This window comes from Panthera pardus, unplaced genomic scaffold, assembly GCF_024362965.1.
Source record: "Panthera pardus isolate Hobbes unplaced genomic scaffold, ASM2436296v1 HiC_scaffold_6, whole genome shotgun sequence".
Taxonomy (NCBI): domain Eukaryota; kingdom Metazoa; phylum Chordata; class Mammalia; order Carnivora; family Felidae; genus Panthera; species Panthera pardus.
In genome coordinates, this window is record NW_026526991.1 from 103013351 (window position 1) to 103031759 (window position 18409).

General features: G+C 50.1%; 1 protein-coding gene across 5 annotated transcripts in view; it reads left to right on the forward strand.

Annotated features, from left to right (window-relative positions):
* The window catches only part of TSPAN11 (tetraspanin 11), a 73806-nt gene that overhangs the window by 20246 nt on the left and 35151 nt on the right, over window positions 1–18409 (forward strand). For all 5 annotated transcript variants that reach the window (XR_002084531.2, XM_019464824.2, XM_019464825.2 and 2 more), the window contains exon 2: window positions 8603–8697. Coding sequence is in view for 4 of the 5 variants with exons in the window: in XM_019464824.2 (XP_019320369.1) it covers window positions 8614–8697 (84 nt within the window). In the remaining variant the exon portion in view is untranslated. The remainder of the gene's footprint in view (window positions 1–8602; window positions 8698–18409) is intronic.

An 18409-nucleotide genomic window follows, 5' to 3' on the forward strand; every position in this document is an offset into this window, starting at 1 on the left:
ACCTTTGGAAAAGGTCCCCTACAACTATCCGTAGCCTTCCAATGTATAATCCCAAATTGATTCCTCTATACTTCTACAGAGAACGTAATTCTCTATCATTCTTACCCTGTCTCCTTCCATCACTGGTTATTTGGTAGGTTCTCATGATTTTGAGGCTTATCTTAACATTAACCTTAGTTAAATCGTATTAATATTTGTATCCCCCTTCTTTTAAAGTGCCTTTCCTGTCGGAACCAATCTACTCTGTTAAAGTTAGGTCCTGACTTTTCTGTAGTGGATTCCTCATGTCACCTGGGAACAGGGTCTCCTGTCACAGTCGTCTACGTAGAGTCTACTAGCAGGTGGATGGGTTTAGGTACAGAAACTGTGAAACTCTGTCTCCGGCTATCAGACACCTGGTCTCTGGCTGATATATTCTATAGGGTTACCCATACATTGTCCTTCATTGAGAAGCTCTCAGGGAGTTGGTTGTAATAATTCCTTTGCTCTTGTGTGGCACTGAGGCTGTAAGATTACAGTGCACACAGTTCTTGTGAATTCACCATCCTGTTGGATCCTCACAGCCACCCTGCAAGAGAGACAAAGCTGGACTAGCATCAGGTCCATTTTACAGAGGAGGAAGCTGAGGCCCAGAGTCACACTGCTGTAGGTGACAGCTGGTATTCACACCCAGTCTTCTAAACTGCTGACTAGTACTATTTTTATTTGCTCATTGACTCTTCTCAGAAGCACTAAGGAGGTCCTCATTTCATGGGTCAGGCTGCAGTTTACAAAAAGACGCAGGAAACACATAGCAAAGGATGACACCCATCTACACACAGAGTCCAAAAACTCCATTTATGTATAAACGTGGAGAACAAGGAAAAAGCCAAACCATTTGCCTCAGGTTATGAGTGGAGCCCTGTCTGATCCATGTAATGCATGTTGGCACTTTCAAATGAAGTAAAAAATAACCCATGTACTTAGGAAAACGTATCTCTCAGAGCATAAAGACTAAGACTTCTTGGTGCTAGGATTTTAATTCAGGTTCCACCTACAGCACCATCCACATGGCACTATAGTTAGCAATCAAACCTTAAGTTTGGTCCGGAAAAGTTGCCCACGTTCATTTACCTGCACACAACAAATACAGTGATATAAATGAAACACCAGCAGTAGCCCAGAGGCCCCAGGCCAGCCCATGCCTCACGGTAGCACTAGCAGCTGCTGGATCCCCAGCCTCAAAGTTGAGGAGACGGAGGACCAGGGAGAAGAAGGTGGGCCCCCCCGGAGGGTTCCCCTAAGCAGTTTGGTATCTTGATAGTGACAGCTGCTTCTCCCGACCCAGGAACACTGGCCCCACCACCTCCTCCTGCGGCCCCTGCCTGGGGTCTTGGCCCCTGGAAGCTTCCCTCATTTTTAGCTTCCACCAGAGGCCACCAAGCTGAGAGAACTTAACCAGAAGCCAGAACTGGAACCGCCCAGATAAAAGTAAAACATCTGCACCCACTCTGCCCATGTCTCTCCACTTCCCAGTTCTGTGCCTTCCTCTTCTGGAAGAGGGATAGTCACACCATTATGGGATAGTTTTAAGTAGTAAATTACTGCACATATAGCACTTAGCTCAGTTGTCTAGCATGTGGTTAGCATTTAGGAAATTTATTATTATTATTATTATTATTATTATTATTATTATTATTATATCAGCCAATCAAAATTTGTTGGTGGCCATGGAGATAGGAGACCAGGTCCCTGCCCTGCCACTCATCTGCACTGTGACTTTGGCCACAGTGTGATCACCCCCACCACTAGTTCCTTCCCCATCCCCGCCCCAGGGATCCTTTTGGCACTTTTCAGCTGACCCATTTGGAAGGTTGGAGAAAATCCCACTTTCCTGACTGCTTCAGAGAGACTTTCCACCCACCAGGAATGGGTCAGACAAGTGGAAATTACAAGAAGAGAAGGAAAAGACAAAGAAGGACAAAGCTGTCTATGCAGGGGAAGGAATCATGCTATGCAGGGCTGCAACCAGCTTTATTAGGAGCCCACATTAAGTTATAAATTCAACCACTTAGATTGTTTTTTTTCCTTTCCAACTGCTTTTGCCCATCATGCAGGCATGGTCACTCGTTGGCCAAGAACCCAGAAGTGGAAACTGGCACTTACTTAGAGGAAGGGGTAGGGGTGGGGTGGGGTCTGGTTTTTCCATAGCAAACACACACTGGTTTTGTTTTTATTTTAGAATCACTAAGCTCCCCGGGAGCCCCCTCCCTGACCTCAGATATGAGGTGCTCACCCCTTAGGAAATGAAGAGTCAAGGCACCCCCAAACATGAGCTTTTTTGAATGGGAGCAGAGAAGAGGCCCCTGACATCCCAGGAGTAAAGAGTATAGGGAAATGGGAAAAGTCACAACTAAGTGTGGCCAGCAAGATTGTCCCCAGGCCCCTAACCTGATTTGCTGGCCTTTCTGCAGCCACGGTGCCCAGCCATACCTCCAGGCCTCTGCTCACAGCATCCTCTCTGCCTGAGCAGCCTTCCTTCCTGTTCTGCCTGCAGGGACTCTACTGGTCCTCAAACACCAGATTAAATGCCTCTCTCACCTGCCCATCCCATTGTGGCAGAATTACTGCCACTTCCTCTGTGCCACCCTCAGGGTGTAGAGGTGATCTACATGCCTGTGCCCCACCCCTGGACTAACTCCAGTGATTCTGAGTACAGCTCTTGGCACATAGTGGGGACTCAGTGCACGTTTGTTGAATGATTGAACGATGCAGCTGGCCCAGGGACCAACAGTGCCTCCGTACTTACCTGGGATTTGTACAGTCTGCCCCCAAGCACTCCACACCTCCTGCCTCCCCTCACCATTAAAGGACTCAGCTCTTCCCTCACCCACCACCCAGGGGATCCATTCTGCCCCCAACTCTGGTGCTCACCCTGGCTGAGCCTTGCCCTGCACAGCGTGAGTTCCCACACATCTGGCCAGCCCACTGGGCTCTTTGTACATATCTCTCATCCTCTCTGTACTTTGAGACTCATTCACTTGGGGGGCTGGCAGTAGAAGAGATAATAATCCCCAGTTCTCATGGCCCGGGACGTTACACATCCGGCCTGATGAAAGTCCCCCAAATCTGTCACTTCACCATCAAGGCATTTGCGGTTGCTTTTCTGAGAATCCTGTGGTGTGGGTCCTGACTGTGCTATTAGCAGCCCCCAGGCCTCTGGCTGCCCTTGAATGCCAGCTTTGTTCTGTACTCAGAGCCTGGGCCTGGAGGGACAGGCACCCTGAAGCTGCATTAGCAGGCTGTCTGGGAAGTCTCTGACATCTCAACGGGAACACGTCCTAAATGTGGATTTTGTGTGAGAGGGTGTGCCCACCCCGCGCTCCACCCGTACCCACTCAGCTATGTCTATTCAGATGCAAAGGATGGTCTTAGTGCAGGGGTATGGACTTCCAGAACTCGTAGGGGCTTTAAAGAACACTGATCCAAAGTGGCCCTCAGACCAGCAACAGCATCTGGGAGTAGGGTGACCTGACATCCTGACTTGCTGGGGGTGGTCCAGGTTTAGCACTGAAAGTCCAATATTCTGAAAAATCCCTCCCTCAGTCATGGGCACATTAGATCATTAGCTACCTACTTGCCCGCCTTGTGGCTTCCTGACACTTGCCTGCCTTATGGGTAGGAAAACATACAGCCAAGAGGGGATGCAACCTGCCAAAGTGCAGGCAGCAAGGAAGGGGCAGAGGCAGGAGAAGTGTCCTGCCTCCGTGGGTGGCTCAGCTGCCCGGTCTCAGCAGATTCAGCCGATACACCAGGGCCCAACCAGTCAGCTTGTTAGAAGATTAAGAAGGCACTGAAAAGGGGCATCTGGGTGGCTCAGTCTGTCGAGCATCTGACTTTAGCTCAGGTCATGATCTCAAGGTCATGAGTTTGAGCCCTATGTTGGGCTCTGTGCTGACAGCTCGGAGCCTGCAGTGTGCTTCAGTTTCTGGGTCTCCCTCTCTCTCTGCCCCTCCCCTGCTTGTGCTCTGTCTCTTAAAAATAAGTAGGAAAACATTAAAAAAAAAAAAAGGCACTGAAAAAGACTCAAACTAGTTGCTGCCATCACTGGGCACTGGTCTCAGGAGGGAAGGTAGAGATGGCCATCTTCAGGGAGGGGGGACCCCGCTGAGCTTGGAGAATGTGGGAGGGCAGCAAGGAGCCAGGACTCCAGATTCAGGGCACAGTGGGGCCAAGGCTGGAGGGAGGGGCAGCAGGTCTTGTAAGAGGCCAGAGAAGAGATCAGCTTGGCTGGAGCAGGGCTCCAGGAGGTACGGTCACCTCTTCTTTTTACTCAGGCTAGTCCAGGACCCCATGACCAACAGTGACTACCACCTCTGGGTGGGAAGGTATCTCTGCCTTGCCTGCCCCCACTCTCTGCCTCTGGCCCCTGAGGGAAACCTCCTGCCATTGGTTCACAAAGTCCAATTCCCCATCCTCTAGACAGAAATAAAACCCACTTAGGAAGGTAAGCTATTTCCCACAAATCCTCAGATGCCCCTCGGAGTTCTGTGAACATGGTCTTGGAGGCTCTGAAGCCCTGCTTCCTCCATCCTGGCAGGTCAAATGGCACGTGTTTGCTTTTCTCCTCTCTGGAGGAGAGGCCTTTCCTACCCCCACCCCCCAGCCACTGTCCCCACGTGTTACTCGCTAACCACAGGGGAGACTGAGGAAAACAAGGTCCTGGAGAGGGGTGTCCATCAGGGCAGCTGTCTGTCTGCCAGGAATCCCATCCAGAACCACCTGGCAGGTGGGCTGGGAGTATCCACACTCCTAGGAGGGTAGTTGCCTCACCCTCCCTATCCACCTGTCCCGGGCCACTAGGCAGTCAAGTTAAGGGCAATCAATGTCCTGAAGCTGATGCAGAACCACAGGAGAGTGTTCAGTGAGGCCATCCTTCATGAGGCTTGCATTTCAGAAAGAGTCCCTTGGCAGGGGCCGAGGGGCTCGGGCTGATGAGACGCCCAGAGACATTTAAGAAGTTAGTGCTGAAGTCCAAGAAGGAGATGGTAAGGTCTCAACCAGACCAGTGGCAGCAGGGATGGTGGGCAGGGGACAGATACCTACGGGCAGGTAGTGAGTACAATTAAGAGGCAGCAGGGGAATGAGCCCAGGGAGGAGGAGGAGGAAGAAGAAGCATGGCTTCTTCTGACATGCAAGGGGAAGGATTGGCGAACAGAGGAGTGAGGGTCCCAGAAGCCAGGGGGAGGGGCTGGGCCACAGTGCCATGTGCTGGGAGAGGATTCACCTCTGCCAGAGCGGCATCAGTGCAGGATGAGGGTGGCTTAGGGATCCAGGGGAGGGGAGGAAATGGAGACTCAGGTAGATATTTTCAAATGAGAAGGGAAGCAGCTTCTAGGGAAGTAGTTAGAAGAATGCCTAGGATAAAGGAGCATTTTTGCATCGATAAGGAGGGAAACGTGTGTGTGTGTGCTTGTTTCCCTGAGAAAGGTAATACAGCTCTAAAAGTGTCTGAGACCCAGGCTTTTTAAAACTGATCGCTCTTATAGCTCGAAATGGCTACAAGAGCTGTAGTCAGCCCATCAGGATTCCAACCAACAGGAAGAAGGAAAGACTGAAGGGAGACATGCCCCCTCCTCACTTTAAGGATATTTCTGATCATTAGAGATAAAGACTGACATTCATTAATGACAAAGGGATCGATCTACCAGGATGATATCACAACTCCAAATCTGTATGCACTCCATAAAACAATTGCAAAATAGACGCAGCAAAAATGGACAGAACCAAAGAATAGACAAATTCATGGTCATGGCGGGGGTCTGTAGTATACCTTTTCAACAGATCAGAGAACCAACAGACACAAATACAGTAAAGCTATAGATGTGAAAAGTGCTGTTAGCAGATTTGGCCTAACTAACACACACAGAGTTCTGCACCCTACTTTTTTTTTCAAATGCACGTGAAGCATACACCCCGAAAATAATACCTCTAAGAAGTCTAGTACACTACTTCTGCTTCCATGCCTTTTGCCAGCAGTCAATCCTGGCTGCACCTAGCAGGAAGGAATGCTGGGAAATGTCTCCTCCAGGTGGCCAGTGCTCACTGAAACTGAGGGATTCTGGTCCGAAGGCAGAAGGGGAGAACAAGTATTAAGGAAACCAGCCATCTCTGTCCCTTTGTCCCGTCCCTTGACAGCCTGAGTCCCAAGAGCACTGCACAGTGGGTAAGAGCTTGGGCTGAGTCAGATGCCCCTCACCCTCTCCTGGCTTTGCCACTTACTTGCTGTGTGACTTTGGATAGGTTATTTAACCTATGTGAGCCTCCGTTTCCTTACCTTTTAAAACCAGGAATTACCCTTCTTCCTAGGGCTGTTGGAAAGATGGAACAAGATAACACATATAAAGCACTTAGTTCTGTGCCTGGCACATAATAAATGCTCAATAAATGTTAGCGGCTCAGAGACGCTAAGTAACTTACCCAAGGTCAAACAGCCAATAAATGACAAGTTTAGCTTTCAAATCCAAGCATCTGGCTCTAAGCTGGGAAGCCGGTTCTGTGGGGCCTCTGCCACCCCCAGCACAGGGCCCTACATACAGTGGGGATGTGGTGGAGGAAGAAGCCTGAACAGGAGGGGATAGGAAACTGCTACCACCAATTAGCCTTGTCACTTTAGCGAATGTTAATTTCCTCATTCCCTCTGCAGAAGGTTGAATTAATGAGCCCAGAGGTTTTTTTTTCCCCTGACCCTGATGTATTCAGTTCTATCTTCTCTACCACTAATGGCCTAAATTTTACCGTTAGAAATGTGTTTCTTTTTGTTAAATCCTGTCTTCTGCCTCAACTCCTTTTTTAAAAATACAGTTTTCCTTTAGAGGGTGCTAGCCCCTTCGTTTGCGGGTCCTGACACTTGGTATACAGGTCTAGAGAAGGGTCTATAGCCTGGCTCTGCGGGCCCTGGTTGAGAGGAGAGATGCAGACAGGAGAGCCCAGGGCCCAAACAAGCTGTCCATTTACTAATGGCCCACAGTGGCCCAGAGGCTCTTTTGTCAGGGCCACCTGCACAACGGCCGTGTAATAGCTCCTGTTCCAGTCGCCCAGCTGACCCCATCTATCACCATTTTTCACCCTTTTTTTTTGTAGGCTTCCTTTTTTTCTCCTTCTGTATTTTTGTCCACCACACTGCCTCTGAGACAAAATCGGAGAAAAATGGGTTTTGTCCTTTTTTAACCAGAAGACTAAAAGTCTTAAATTACCTTCTTCGAGTTCTGCAAATAGAAATCCCAAATAAGACAGCCACCTTTTCTTTTCTTTCTTCCTCTCTCTGTCTAGGAGCCCATGGGCTTGAAATAAAAGGCAGAGTGGTAGCTTAGGAAGAACAGTGTGGGCTCAGCCCAGCACCGGCCAGGAAGAGGAGCAGGGTGGTAGCAGGGAGGGCCTGACTGGAGATGGAGAATGAGGGAGAAAGAGAATGGAAATGAGCAAAACCAGTGCCCCATTGCTTATAGCTCTAGAATAAGAAAGGTCCCCTCAAGGGCCCGGTTTCTTAAAGAACAACTGCTCTGTGCGTGGTAGAGCATGGGCGGGTGCGGGGGGGAAATGGAGCTGAGGGGAAGAGGAAGCTACAGAGGCTGTTGTTCAGACTTACTGGGAAACAAATGGGGTTACCAGGCACAGTGAAACTCCTGTACGTGTCACCCCACTGACGTCATGGTTCCCAGAGAGCCCCTCAGTGGGCAATAGGACAAGCAGAGGGAGCGTGGTTCCAGGGCAACAGCTAGGAATTTGGGGGCTGGAGTCCTGGGTTCTAATCCGTGCTGCATATAATAATAATAGCTAGCATTTATGGAGCACTTACTGTGTACCAAGGACTATGCTAAACACCTCACATAGATGATCACATTTTATCTTCCAAACAAGCCTGCAGCATAGGTATCGTTATTATTTCTGGTACAGATGAGGACGCTGAGGAATGAGCAGTTGAATGACTCACCCAAAGTCTCACGTATCTTGTGACAGACCTGGGTTTGAACCCAGGGAGTCAGACTCCAGAGCTCTTGTCTGCCTGCCAAACAACAAGGCCTGCTGACCTGCTTCCTCATGGGGAAAGTCAAGGTGCAGGGGACAGGTAGGGTGCACTGGGTGAGGCTGATATTCTCTCCAGCCTGCACTGTCTGATTTGGGGCTCATGCCTCACCTACACACAAAAAGATCCCGCTCAAGTAATGCAGAGTGCCAGACTCCGGGGCCAAGCACACACGCCAAGTGTGCGTGAGTATGTGTATGTGTAGGACAGGTAAATTTGTGTCCTGCAACCCTGATGAGACAGGAGAAGAGAATCAGAACACACAGCAAGGTCAGTGCAAAGTCTGTAGGAAGACCTGTAGGTTAGACTTAGGTCAAAAGGGCAAAACCAAGATCCAAAGGGTCTAGAAAATTCTTCTCAGTGCACCTGTATTGTGCATCCAATAGCCTTTGGATTTCCCTGATCCTTCCTCCAGGTTACATAGCCACAGCCTCAGACCCACCTGGCCAAATGGGCTAGTAAGGAGTCCTGGCTCTGGGAGGAGGACAGTGGCTCCCCATGGTCTGCCACCCCCCAACACATGTGTCTTCTTTGCAGGCCCAGCAACCATGGCCCATTACAAGGCCGAGCAGGACGACTGGCTGCTCGTCTACCTGAAGTATTTACTCTTTGTCTTTAACTTCTTCTTCTGGGTAAGTGAATTTTGCACACACGTCCCCCTCCCCAGCGGAGTGAGTCAAGCCACCTTTGTTTTTGTTGTGAGTCACCACTCTGGTTGATTTCTTCCAAATCAAAGACCACCCATGGGCAAATTCTGCCTACTTGAAAGCAAACATGTACATTTGCTGCTGAGGGGGAAGAAAAGAATCTGGTCTGCAGGTTGGCGTGGAGTCCTACCACGTGGCATCTGAATGGAGGATGCATGAGAACAACATGGAGTGTTGTGCTCCAGCCCACTGCACAAAGGGTCCGGCTCTTCCTCCACAGCTAACTTGTTGCACCAGGGCTTTGTGGGAAATGTGCATGCCTGAAACAATTGCTTGTTTTCCACTGAAGCCCATTTGTCTCTCCTGGTTAACTTTCTCCATGCCTGAGGCCGGTGTGACGGCAATGGCCTCTGTAGTGACTCGTGTCAGGAAGCCTGCCCGTGGAGGTCTTTCAGGAGGAGCGGGTTCTGTCCACTTGAGGCAATTATTGGAGTAATTGGGAGCAGAAGACCATCAGTTCCCCCAAGTAGCCAGACACCGGAATATGTGTACTTTGTATCACAATCTCACGAAATCTGGAGAGGCAGAAGGGTGCTTAAGAGGCTAAGCAGGCTTTGCTCGGCTCTGCTGCTTACTGATGGTGTGGCCTCCGGCAAGCCACTTAACATCAGCGAGTCTCTTTCCCCAGCTACAAAACGGGGAATCGTTTCCAGCCGCTTGGGATTTGTTAAAAACAAGACAACAGGCCCCAAATGGAGGTACTTACACCAAGCCATCATGTCACCAAACCGAGACTTAATTATGGTCAATTACGGTCTCAGCTCTCCCAGAAATGGCATCCTAAACTAGTCAATCGGGAATCGCCTGATGAGCACTAGTTACGTAGTCTGCCTGATAGATCCCCGCCTTCCCCTGAGGGAAAGTAACCTTGCAATAGCCAGACTGCTTTTTTGCCCAATATAACATCCTTGTTCCTGCTCCCTTCTGGGTATAAAAGTCTTTTCTTTGGTGCAGGTCCTCAGAGCTCCTTCCTGTCTGTTAGATTGGATGCTGCCCGGTTGGAAGCAACTTCTGCTCAAAGAAACTTTTAAAATGTTTAATATGCCTCAGTTTATCTTTTAACAGTTCGCTTAGCAGATGCTCTAAAACTATATGTTAAGTGCTTAGCTCAGTCTCTGCACATAGAGGGCATTCGATATGCAATATTTTGGGTATGTTAGATGCAGAAAGCCTGAAAATACCACCAGATCAACCTGCTGATAAAACAGAGCTGAGTTTCCTTATTACCCCGGGAAGCGATGCTCTCCCTTGACAGAGTCTTAGAAACATCTCAGAAAAACAAAGGCAAAGATAGGTTATATCTATGTTTTCAGGGTCTTCCATTAAGACTAATGAAACTGCCTAAAGTGGGGCAGTGCGTTAAGACACTGAAGGATAGTGACACACAGTAATTTAGGATTGTTGGGCACAGCAAGACCAGGGTTTGGAGAGCCTTGGAGAGTAGACAGTCACTTGATGCTATCTGTTAAAAAGTCGAACAATTTGATGTTTGTTTAAATGTTTTCTGCAAAGTTCCTTAAATGAACAATAAACTTTTTTTACTTGCAACTTTTATCTTCCTGAGCAAGAAAGCACTATTCCTGGAATAGTGAAGCTGTATTGAGGAAGACAGTGGAATAATAAAGCCACGCTGATGTGATCAGTAAGCTGTGTGGGTGTAGATAGTTTTGATTCTCAGAGATAAATCCGATAGAGTGCTTGGGATTCTTGCTGAGTGAGGGTTTTTTTTCTTTTAAGAATGTTTTTCCTGAGCATAAAGGTCTATGTCTCCACAACCGATAATCCCTAAAATACTGAAAAGTATAAATAAGAAAATAAAGATTGCCCATAGCTCACACCATTAGGTCCCTAGAGATGCTGTAACAAGGCATCATGAACTGAGTAGTTTCAAACAACAGAACTTTATTCTCTCACAGCTCTGGAGGCTGGAAGTCCAAAATCAAGGTGTCATCAGGGCCACGCTTGTTCTTAGAGGCTGGGTAGAATCTTGCCTTGACTCTTCCAAAATTCGGGTGGTGACCTGCAATTTTTGGCATTCTTAGGCTTGCAATGTCCTGATTCCGGTCTCTGCCTCTGCCATCCCATACTGTTCTTCCCATTCATAGGTGCTGGGGTTAGGACTTCAACAAACCTTTTGGTGGGGGGACACAATTCAACCCATAATACTTCTCATCCAGGGATGACCACTGTTGACACTCCCCCTAGACTTGGCCCTGATCAGGACAGGAGATGGTGGTGACCTACAGTATGGGGGTGACAGTGGGGATCAAATATTTGGAGAGAGTCAAGGGACTTGGGAGGCAAAGTTAGGTCATTAGCTGGCTGAGGGGGATTAAAATGTAACCCTTGAGTAGATGGTAAAGCTCTTCACCTCAGCAGTAGACTAGAAAGACAAGCTACTGGGCATCAGATGGCGAGGTCAGTTGTAGGCACGGTGAGTCTGAGTTGCCAGGAAACATCTGAGGAGAGATGCTCCATGGGAAGTTGGCTTATGGGTCTGGATCATTCCCACCCAGCTGGTGGCTACAGCCACAGAAACAGGTGAGAACCCCCAAAGATAGCATGGAGACTGAGAAGAGAGGCAAGAATGAGATGTAAAACGTCCCAATGGTCAGGAGTGGGTCTGGGTTCAACAATGGCCCCTGTTTGCCCTGACTGAAGGAGCTTCTGAGATGTGGGACTCATGGAGAGCCCCAGGCAAGGAGATACCCGTGGTTCCCCAGGGAAGGCGGAGGAGAGGCTGTCAGAGCCGTGGGAGGAAAACTGGGAGAGACAGAAGCTGGAGATTGGGAGGGCTGGGCTGTGCTAAAGGGAGAAGACACATCAAGTATTTTAAGGCCCAGAAAGTGGCCATCAGGTTTGACCACACAGAGTTTACTGGTGGCTGTGGTGAGAGTACTCTGAGGAGAGTAGTGGCAGGAGGTGAGGGGCGGTGAGGAAGTGGGCACTCTGTGTAGACACCACCTGCTGGGCACCAGGAGAAGAGAGAGGGCAGTAGCTGGCAGGGCCCGAAGGCTGTTGTGAGGTGCTCAGTGCAGAGTATCTTTGGAAGGGCCCTGACATTGCACATCCTGCCTGTGACCACCCTCAGGGTCCCCTCCATCCTGAGTGGACTCAGAGTCTGTCTGTTTGGTGCTGGCATTCCTTTGGGAGTGGTAGGGAGAGGGACGTGGGGGTGGCAGCACAGGCAGATGGGCAGCGAGCGTGTTACCAGAGCAGCTACCAGTGAGGGGGAGCTTCCCCCATATAGATCTCCCTGCTTTGGGTTAAAAATACCCCTGCCTGGGGGCCTGGCTGGATGTGGACCAGCTTCCTGGGGACCCATTCAGCCAGGCCTCATCCGCCTTATGACAGATGGTCAGTTAAGGAATATCCAGGCCTCAGTCTCCAGCCCAGGAGCATCCTGGCATTGTCCCCTGGACCCACTGCCATGTCCTCAGAAGTAGATATGGGACAGACTGCTGGCCCGTCTCCTCCCACAGCAGAGCACAACATCATGCATTTTGCAGTGCACAAAGTCCCTGGGAATTTACCAGAATTCCCTAGGGAGGGGGCCATGTCAGGGAGGGCCCCTTCCCTCGAGAGAAGGATCACCCCACTACACATAGCCCAGAGTCCAGCAGCCGGCCCCACACCTGAGCCCCTCTCCTAAGACACATAACAATGCCGTTGTCTACACCGGCCACCACTCCCACCTCTTCTGCCTTCCTCTTAAGACTCTAATGCCGAGAGCCAGGGAGGGTCTTCAGAGAGCAGCCAGTCTTCTGTCCTCTAAGCCCCTTGCTACCACCAGCACAACCATGCAGACACAGAGAGCGAGCCCAGACAGCAGCAACAGGTTGTTCTTGCGAGTATGATTGGGGTGAACACTCAAACTTCCTTTCTCCCCCAGAACAGTGTTCCCTCCCCATACATCACCTTGCCACACTCTGTCCAAATTCAGCACAGAGAGGATCAGGAAGCCTTCCTCGTGGTGGTTTATGATGCCTAGCCCTTGTGAGTCACTGCTGGATAAAGACCTTCCTCGGGTTATCTCTTGCGATCCCCCAACCAACCATGATGGTCGGTATCACCATTATCCTTGGGCAGGGAGCAAGCTCACCCAGTTCAGAATCTTGCACAAAGTCCTCTAATGGTGACACCCAGCCATTCTGGCCAACAATAACAACAGTCAAAAACTCCATCCGCAGTGTTTAACAAGTACTGGGCAAGGCACTTGGAACAAATCAGTGACGGAGTCCCTAGCATGCATGGTACTTACTATGGAGGCTTCCTCTGTGGAAGCATCATTCTGTGTAATCTTCCCGGTACCCCTGCACCCCTGAACAGCTCTAGTAGAAGCCCCACTTTGCAGAGGGGGGAGCAGTTTGCCCAAAGACCCAGAGCTGGAGCCCAGCTCTCTTTCACCTCTAAACCTATGCGCACGGCCCCCAGCTCCGAGTCCTGCACTCTCCTACAATGTCTTTGGGGCATCTGTGGATTAGTGTGACAATAGAGCGTGCTGGGAAGACTCAGGCTCAAGTTTGGGTTCAGATTCAGATCTTATTTATTTGCCATGGGACATTAGTTGCTGTGGACTGAATTGTGACCCCTGATAATTCATATGTTGAAGTCCCAAACCACAATGTCCCTGTATTTGGAAATAGGGCCTTTAGGAGGTAATTAAGGTTAAATGGGATCAGAAGGGTGGGATCCTAATCCGATAGGATGGGCGGCCTTACCAGTAGAGGAAGAGAGAGATCTCTCTTTATAAGCATGCACAGAGGAAAGGCCATATGAGGAGGGCAGGGCAGGGCATCCTTACCAACACTGAATCAGCCAGCACCTTAGCTTAGGACTTCAGTCTCCAGAACCGTGAGAGACAGAAATGCATTTCTGTGGTTTAAGCCACTCAGCTATGTATTTTATCCTCGTAGCCTAAGCAGACTAAAAGGTTAGGCAAATCACTGAATCTCACCAAGTCTCACCTTTTTTCAGACACTCAGTGGGAGTGTCAAGCCCTGTAGGAATTAAAGATGAATATTTGGAAAAATAGCATAGTTTCTGACACACTTGGTGCTCAGCTAGAATATGTAGCTATTTGAGGAGACTAAGGGACATGCCTCATCAGTTAGAGCTTCCTCTGTTCATAGCACTGGCTTTAAGACTTTGGGGATCATGATCCATGTAAGAAACAGACATAAGCATAAGCAATGACTATGTGAAGAATTGTTCGTAAAGCCAAGCTTACCTTTACTGTGTGCAGTGCACTCTGATATTTTCTCTTCTGCCTTGTGTCATTTTGTTTTGTTTTGCTTTGTAGTGCAGGTTACAATCCACCAAATTTATTTCACAGCCATAATGGGTTACAGTCCAAAGTTTCAGAACCCAGAGCAGCAGGATGGTGAGAGCGGCCGCCGCCTCCACCCTGGCGTGGGCAGGACGCAGGTGCCAGTGGCCATGAGCCAGGCCTGGGGGTCTCGATGAGACTTTAAACCCAGTCTCCCCGCCTCCCAATCAACTGTGCCATGGTTGCAAAATTTGAAGGCCGTGAATCAGTTTACACTCTGCAATGATTCTCACAACCACTCTTTAATGTCTCCATCCCTGTTTTGTAGAGGTGAAATGAGGCTCACGTGGTTGGCAGAATCTTATGTGAATTCTGGGTTTTCTGACTCAAAGTCCAGTGTTCTTCCCATCTGCAGAGACCACTGATCAATAATCACAGCCTTAGACCCGCTGCTATGATGCTTCCTTGGAACCCAAGATGTCCCCAAGGTTTAAGGTTGCACCTGAATTGGGATGTTACAATGGTGTGGGCAGGCATGCAGATTGTGAAGGATATAAGCAAGACTTCAGAAGTGCCCCACTAGACACCCACATCCTGTGCCTAAGCTTCACCGTGCCTCTGGCCCCCAGGCCTGCAACACTCAACCCACACCTGATCCCCCCATCCTTCAGCGTCTCCCCATCCCTGATTCCACCCCCTCCCCCTCTTGCATTTGATCGGGGCCATCTCATGGGGCAGAGGAGACCCCTTGGATGTAGCTTTGGGTCAGGAGCCAAAAATGCCAACACTTTTATGCCTCCTCCCTGATCCTAAAAAGATAATGTGATCCTGGCTTCCCTACATGGTGCCTAGGAAATGCTTTTCTTCCCTCCCATTTCCTGCACAGCTCCCTATAGCTCCCGTCATCCCTGCAATGTTGTTCCCTAATTTATTATTTTAATTAGCTGCTTGGCTGTGTTAATAATCAAAACCTTCCCAGCCTCCCCGGAGCTATGCCAGGCTACTGGAGAACGGGAGAAGAGCCGGCTGCTCCCGGAGCTCTGTGCTGCCCCGGGGTGTTGTGTGAGGCATTGGTACTTCCCTTGGGGACCAGTGAGGCTTGGCCTCCAGGGGACCCTTGGGATCCCTTAGGGGGGACATGGGCCAACATGGGAGGCAGAGATGGTGGAAGACTCGTGCCCCGGCCAGGGGAGGGAAGTGAGGTGACTTCAGGACATCTCTCTAGGACTCCCATGGAAGGCCTAGAAAAGAAGAGCCCCAGCTCGCTCTCCTGCTGAGGGTAGAGAGCCCTTTACCTCCACATCATCGTCCCACTGTACGGGCCTTTGCCTGCCTCTCAGGACATGTCATCTGTGACAGAACAGGTGAGGGGTCCCATGGCTGGTTTTTCTCCTGCTCCCCTTCTTAAGGTGCTAAAGTCACAGGACCCCCCCCCCCCCATGGGGTTGAGGGCATCCCTGCCTCTCTGTGCAGTCAGGGTCTGCTCATACATTTGACAGGGATGCACATTTGGTCTGCACGGGGCCATTGTGGGTGAGACCAGTCACAGAGGAAGCCTGTGGTGACATCCCTGAGTAACGTGGCTTGCTTCATGGGCAAAGCAGCTTTGTGTGGATCGACAGCCCAGCTGGTAAAATAGGCACTAAACTGGCCAATAAGGTTCTTGAATTCTAGTCCCCACTTGGCCCCTGGCTACTTACAGGACCTTGGAAAGTCACCTCTCCAGGACTTTATATATAGAATATAAAAGGGACTAGACTTGACTCTTCTGCCTGTCCCACCCTCCCTCCCCCTCCTTCCCTAAGGAGTTACCAGGCACTACCACGTGTAGTGCTCTGCTGGGGATACTAAGATGAGGAAGATTTAACCAAGAGGCTACAAGGGAGACCAAGTGATGAACACAACAAATACACTGTGACACGTGTCACTCTAGAAGCCCGTACAAGACGTGGAAGCAGCAGGGAGCACAGAATGACTTGTGAGACGGGGGGCAGATTCTGAGCTGGGTTTGAAGAAGGAACAGGTAGTCTTATGTTCTCTCCCAGCTCCAGCCCCCAGTACATCCCACGATCTCTGCTCTTGTCATAAAGGTAGACTGGCTTGGGGAAAGAGGGAAAGTAGTGCTCTGATTTACTTTACCAAGGGATCTTTAAAACCACAGAGCCAAGAAAAGAGTGGATCAAAGTAGAAAGCGGCCTTTAGCAGGACAAGCCTACCCTTGAAGATTCAACTCAAACAGAACTGGCACTGAGGCCATGGGAATGTGGGGTGACCTGGGAGAAATGCCTGCCTGGCACTGGGGGGTGTTGGTCAGGTCATTAATCAAGCTGAGGCCAGATACTGGAGGGCCTTGAGCCCATGCTGGAGTCTGGGCTTGGTGTGCTGGGTGCTAGGGAGCCGGGGGCAGTTTTTCGGTGGGATCAGCCCTGGAATCATGACACACTTGCTTCTGGGTTGAGCAGGGGCCAGGAGGCTGATGATACACGGGTGGGGAGGTAGGGAGCCAAAGCCAGGGCGGTGCATTGAGCTGGGTGGGAGAATAGATGGGGACTGGCATTCGGCTTCCCTGGGAGGAGAGAGAGGAGTCCATAATGACCTTGGGGGAGGGGGGTGGATTCTGGTCTGGGTGGTGGTGCATTGATGAGACTGCCCAGGGCAGAAAGAGTGGAGAAGGCAGGTGTGGGCTCTACACGGGCGAACGCACATTCAGCTCAAAATCCTATCCAGTCCAGTGTGAAGCTGGGCACCCAGGAGGCGCCCAGCAAACACAGAAATGAACTGCAGGGCCACCCCGTGTGTTTCCTGCCTCCCCGTGCCATGGGCTTCCCTCCCACTGAAGGCAGAAAACTCTACTGCCTAGGGGACCCTTTTCTATTGGGAGCCCCGCAGTCCTGGCCCCTGCTCTGCCCCACCAGCCCTTCCCCCAAATCCCAGGACAGAAACGTTTCAGTAGCCTGGCGAAGATAATCCTGCAGTTACTTTTACACTCTCTGCCTGATGTCTGTCAGGGCCCAGCCATGTGCGGTTGCTCAGGCTAATCCTTCTGAGCATGTGATGACCTGAGCAACTTTTTGGCAATATTTCTTTTCTATAAATGGGAAGTTCCTAAAATTACAAGGCATCGGTGACCTGCCATGCCCCTCCTGGACTGCCAGTGTCCTCATTGGCAAGAAGACTTCACCCTCTGCAGGGTTTTCTAGCTAATCGGCTACAGGCTTTGGTTTTGAAAAATGTAGTTAATATTCCGCAGTTTCTGTAAAGAGCCAAATACTGTTGAATCAACTCTATGCAAATAGCTGTTGAAATAGCTCATTGGGATCAGACCTCTCCCTGCCCCCTGAACAGTCCTCTCCGTTCCCCTTCCACTGCTCTTCCTGCTGATCTAGGTAGTCTCCCCAGGGCTTGAGTGAAAGCCATGAGCCACTGGTCCAGAAGCATCTTGCTGGAGGAGTATTGGCAGAAGGTTGTCCTCTGGTACTAATGGGGACATTTTACCCACATGGAAGAGACCTCAGAGATATTCTCATCCAGCAGTGCCATTTTACAGGTGAAGAAACTGAGGCTTAGCCAAGTGAAGTATCTGGTACACAGTCACATGGTTAGTCAGGGGCAAAGCCAGGGCTGGAACCTCGGTCTGCTGATCTCCCAATACCCCTCTGGTGACCTCCTCCAACATTTAGCAGCTTTTACTCTTCTGTCCAGATGCAAGATTGTTTTCTCAAGACCTGACCAAGCCCCATGCAGGAGACGCCCTGGAGGACTTGAAACCCTCTTGATCCTGATGGCAAATCCCTCTCCCTGTCCCTTGCAGACTAACTTCTCTACCAGATGTGACACCTCAGGGTGTGGGACGGGGGTTAGTGTCCCCATTGACTCAGAATCACATTCTTATTTCTTCTGGATGTCAGAACGAGTATGAATTTGTTTTCCAGACCTTAATCAGGGGCAGTGGGTCCCTTCAGATGGCTTCCAGGCCCTCCCTTGTGGCTGGGGACCCTGCTGCCACCCTGGCTCACTTGTGGGCTCTCCCTGCTTTGCAAGATTCCAGCCCTTTCTGTGACTGGCAAGAAGAGCTCTGGAAGAGAGCAACCCTCCATTAGTGGGATCAATACTGCTTGTCTCCCATGGCTGCATTTCTTAGAGCCCCCCCACTCCTTCTCCTGGGAGCCCCATGGTTTTTTGTTTTGTTTCGTTTCGTTTCGTTTTTTCATAATAGGACTTTAAATCCCTTCGGATTGAAAACTGCTCCTCACCACCCCACCTTCAACCTCAAAGCTTCTACGGAAGCAAACACCCTCACATAGACAGGGAAGAGGATAGGGTTCAAGTCGGGAACAAATGTCAAGAGCTCTCTAGGCAGCTACGCCC